General features: G+C 36.4%; 1 protein-coding gene across 1 annotated transcript in view; it reads left to right on the plus strand.

The window, feature by feature from the left end:
- Window positions 1-2,204, plus strand: part of RAB39A (RAB39A, member RAS oncogene family) — a 37,285-nt gene extending 35,081 nt beyond the window's left edge. The window contains exon 2 of the mRNA XM_011926667.1: window positions 654-2,204. Coding sequence (XP_011782057.1) covers window positions 654-1,080 — 427 coding nt within the window. The 3' untranslated portion in view covers window positions 1,081-2,204. The remainder of the gene's footprint in view (window positions 1-653) is intronic.
- Window positions 2,205-4,575: the final 2,371 nt, after the last annotated feature.

Here is a 4,575-nt window from a genome sequence, read left to right on the forward strand (position 1 = left end):
CAATGAGACAGAAAAGAAACAAACCCATAAAGAATACCAAGATTAGCAAAACCAAAAGCTGATTGTTAGAGTCCTCAAGCAATAGTGAAGGAGGAGCTTGCAGTGAGCTGAGATCCGGCCACCGCACTCCAGCCCGGGTGACAGAGCAAGACTCCGCCTCATAAAAAAAAAAAAAAAGAATTTGGGAGGGACACAGACGTTCAATCCATACTACAGCCCTTGTTTCTTTTTCCTAAATTGATAGATGAGTTCATTAAATTTTATGACGAATGAGATTCTTAAGATCTGGTTTGTTGTGCAACCTGTGCCCTTCACTCAGTCTTTCAATATGCTTATTTTTAACCACAACGATGTAATAATCTATCAGATTTTTAAAAGCAAAAACAATCAGACAGTACGAGATGACATAGCATGTAAGTGCTTATTTGTCTATCTAAAAATAACTACTACTTTCGTGTTCTGTCAGTGTATAAAACTTGCATATTAGTCTTGTAGAATATTTTTGTTCACTTGAGATACCTCATATTTTATTTATAAATTGTAGTTAAATCATATTAAGATATCTTCAAATGTTATTATGGTGCTAGATTGTTGGAAGGAGAAGAAAAAGAACAAGTTGTCCTTATACAACCTTTTTTCTCTTTATTTTCCAGATCAATAACCCGATCTTATTACCGCAACTCAGTTGGTGGATTTTTAGTATTTGACATTACTAACCGACGATCTTTTGAACATGTGAAAGACTGGCTAGAAGAAGCAAAAATGTATGTACAGCCGTTTCGGATTGTATTCCTGCTAGTTGGACATAAATGTGATTTAGCTTCACAACGTCAAGTTACAAGGGAAGAAGCTGAAAAACTGTCAGCAGACTGTGGAATGAAGTATATAGAAACCTCAGCAAAGGATGCTACAAATGTCGAAGAATCCTTCACAATCTTGACAAGAGACATATATGAACTTATTAAAAAGGGAGAAATTTGTATTCAGGATGGCTGGGAAGGGGTTAAAAGTGGTTTTGTTCCAAATACTGTGCATTCTTCTGAGGAAGCAGTAAAGCCTAGGAAAGAGTGCTTCTGCTGACTTCAAACATGCCAAAGAACTAACAGGAACAGATTGGCTGTCATTTCAGGATAAATACCAACATTAACAGCAGAATGATGCAATAAAAGCATTTAAAAAGGTTACAAACCCACACCAATACTATTTTGTAAGGTATTTGATTCAGAGCACTATGCTTACTTGTTACACTACTAGATTGGGTATTTTGCTAAATTGTCAAGGAAAGCAGACAACATTTTTCTTGAAAGTACCTCCATTCTCACTTTGTTAGCATACGCTGACCTTAGTGTCCAGCTATGTCAGTATTACTCATTTTTCTTGACAGTTCAAATGGATTTTTGTGAATATATAATCAATTGAAAAGATTATATTAGGAATTACATTCTCTTGAGTTAATTAATATTGAATAGCAAAATGCATTTAAATATGCACTATTCACCTTCAGAGTAAACAATCTCAGAAGTATCGACTAGGACGTAAATAGCAGTTCCTTGTATAAGGTACCAGGTTTTCTCCCCATTGTCTGGAAATGTTTGTCCTCCCTTAATTTTGCCTCAACACAAGAAAATAAGTTTTATGTTCATTTTTGTTCTGTAATTTATTGCTTCTAAAAATGCATTATGTTTTACAAATATATCTAAAGGATCCAAGCAAACTATTCTAAGCAAATATTTGTAAAATTAAAAACAGAGGACCGCTCACCAAATGTTTGAAATGTTGCTTTTTTTTTTTTTTTTTTTTTTTTTGAGACAGGGTCTTGTTTTGTCACCCAAGCTGGAGTGCAGTGGGGCAATCTTGGCTCCCTGCAACCTCTGCTTCCTGGGTTCAGGTGATTGTCAGTACCTTACCTCAGCCTCCTGAGCAGCTGGAACTGCAGATGTGCACCACCATGCCCGGCTAATTTTTGTATTTTTAGTAGACATGGGATTTCTCCATGTTCCCCAGGCTGGTCTCCAACTCCTGGCCTCAAGCAATTGCCCACCTCAGCCTCCAAAGTGCTGGGATTATAGGCATGAGCTGCTGTGCCCAGCCTATCAGCAGCAAATGTTTTGCTGTTACAGTGTACTGTTCATATTTAGACAAGAAAAACTAAATTTATTTATGTATTGACATTTTCAAAGAAAGTAAATGCAATTTGCCTTGAACTATTGTCAAAATTATTAATATAGGTAAACATAGAATGTTTTTAATAATAGCGTTTTTGTCCAAGTAAATTTCCAAATTTCCTCATTTCCAATACGAAAAGAATGCAGAAAAGATTTTTCTGGGCAAGGAAAATTGGTTAGATGTTTGATATATTTAGCCTTCAAATTGCATTTTACAATCTCATCAGTACAAGTGAAGATAGAATAATCAACTAAGACAGTAAAATGACTTTTGAGTTTCCTAACTTTTAACTTATTGATTAAACTCTGCTGGAAGGGATATTTTGATCATAGTGTCAAATATTTTATAATGTACATTTCTATTCTGTCCTGTACACTTCTTAATCACAAAAGAGTACCAAGTGAAGTTTTTTGGAATCATAAGGTTTTTACTCTTAACCCTTAGTTGCTTCATTTGTTTGAAAACCAAAGTGGCATAGTAGAAAGAATATTTGATAAGAAACCAGAAAACTTGGTTACCAATATCTAACCATGAGTAAGTCACTTGACCTCTCTAAGCACCATTTTTCTTATCTGTAAAATTAGGCTAATAACTCATTAGTGTGTTTCATGGAAAATTATTTTGAGAATCTAGTGAATCATGCAACAAACGCTTTGTAAATAGAGTAAGCATTTTACAGATTTGAGAATGATATGCTGCTCATAGGCATATATTATATTTACAACGGGTGAGAGTTTTGTTTTCTCATGATTTTTCCTTTCATTCCTACACAGAGGGAGTAGAAAAAGATGTGTGTTTTCGTGGACCCGTAGGAATTCTTGATTGATGCATATCCTCTAGCTTATTTGGGGGGCGGGGGAGGAGGGGTCTCGTTCTGTTGACCAGGGTGGAGTGCAGTGGCATGATCACAGCTCACTGCATCCTGGACCTCCCAGTCTCGAGCGAGCCTCCCACTTTAGCCTCCTGCTAGCTGGGACCACAAGTACACGCCACCACGCCTGGCTAATTTTTTATTTTTTGTAGAGAAGGGTCTCCCTGTGTTGCCCAGAGTATAAGTATAGGTCTCGTACTGCAGGGCACAAGCGATCCCTCCGCCTCGGCTTCACAAAGTGCTGGAATTATAGGCATGAGCCCCCGCACCAGCTTCCTCTGTTTTTTTTACCCTTGAGCTATTGTTCCCGCGAAGTGGAAATAATAGAGAGGGACGTTCCTGCAGTCTTAACCCAATCAAAAGTCACGTTTGTGCTTTTTGTGCATCTTTGAAATAGATATTTAATTGTAATTTCAAATACTTGTACATTTTCTGAGTTCATGTATTTTTAATTGTGCTTATGGAGAGAATATAAATTATAACTATATAAGGTATCACTATTTATATTGTCAGCATTTTCTTGATATCCTTAATTTCACATGAATTCAAACCATAATTAACCAAATGAGCAAATACTTGTCCCCCAAAATGTGAAGTAGTCCATTTTCCTGTTACAGTTTTCAATCTTATATGACAATTTCCCATCAGTCCAAAATGGCATAAACCCAAACACTGAAAATCTAACAGCAGCTGAAAGTACAGTCACCTGTGCCTACTTCTAAAGTTAAATAGCTAAAACATAAAATGCGATTTAAATTTCAGTGGACACCCTTTATAATACTAATGTCGGGAGGGACTAATATTTGGGCTGACGACATCATGTGTTCCAAGATTTAAAACAGAGCTAAAGAACTAGAAGAAACAAACAGGAAGGCAAGGTCCAAAATTCAAGGCATGAACAGAAGGAAGCCTAGAACTCATCTCCTAGCACCTTATTCACCACGCTGTGCTTAGTGTGTGTGTATTGGGTGGAGGGAGGGAGAGGATGTCAAGAAAAGGGGAAATGTGTTCTAACTGAATCCACAAAATACTAAAATAGGGTTAAATAATTTTCATATTATAGAGGAGCTATTTATGGTAAAACAATAGTAAAGTGAACAACGATCACTGCAAAAATCTGAGTGCTTGTACAAGATTCCCAAACATCTGTCTAACCTTAGCCAGTTATCTTTATCCATTTATTTATATATATATAGTAGCTGACCTATTTTCTTACACATCGTTATAGAGAATATGGATAACAATGCCAAAATTGTAAAAATATTTGCTCCAGGCAAAATGCTTTTACCAAGTTTCTTAGAAATCAAATATCCTTGATTTTATATTAAAGTTACTTTACTTAAAATTTAAAACTAGTAAATGATGTAGCTAATTACTAAATAGTTTAAGTAAATGTAGGTTTTGTTTTTTTGAGACAGAGTCTGGTTCTGTCTCCTAGGCTGGAATGCAGTGGCGTGAACTCAGCTCACTGCAACCTCTGCCTCCTGGGTTCAAACCATTCTCCTGCCTCAGCCTCCTGAGCAGCTAGGATTACAGGC

The sequence above is a fragment of the Colobus angolensis genome, unplaced genomic scaffold (genome assembly GCF_000951035.1).
Source record: "Colobus angolensis palliatus isolate OR3802 unplaced genomic scaffold, Cang.pa_1.0 Scaffold7, whole genome shotgun sequence".
NCBI classification, from domain to species: Eukaryota; Metazoa; Chordata; class Mammalia; order Primates; family Cercopithecidae; genus Colobus; species Colobus angolensis.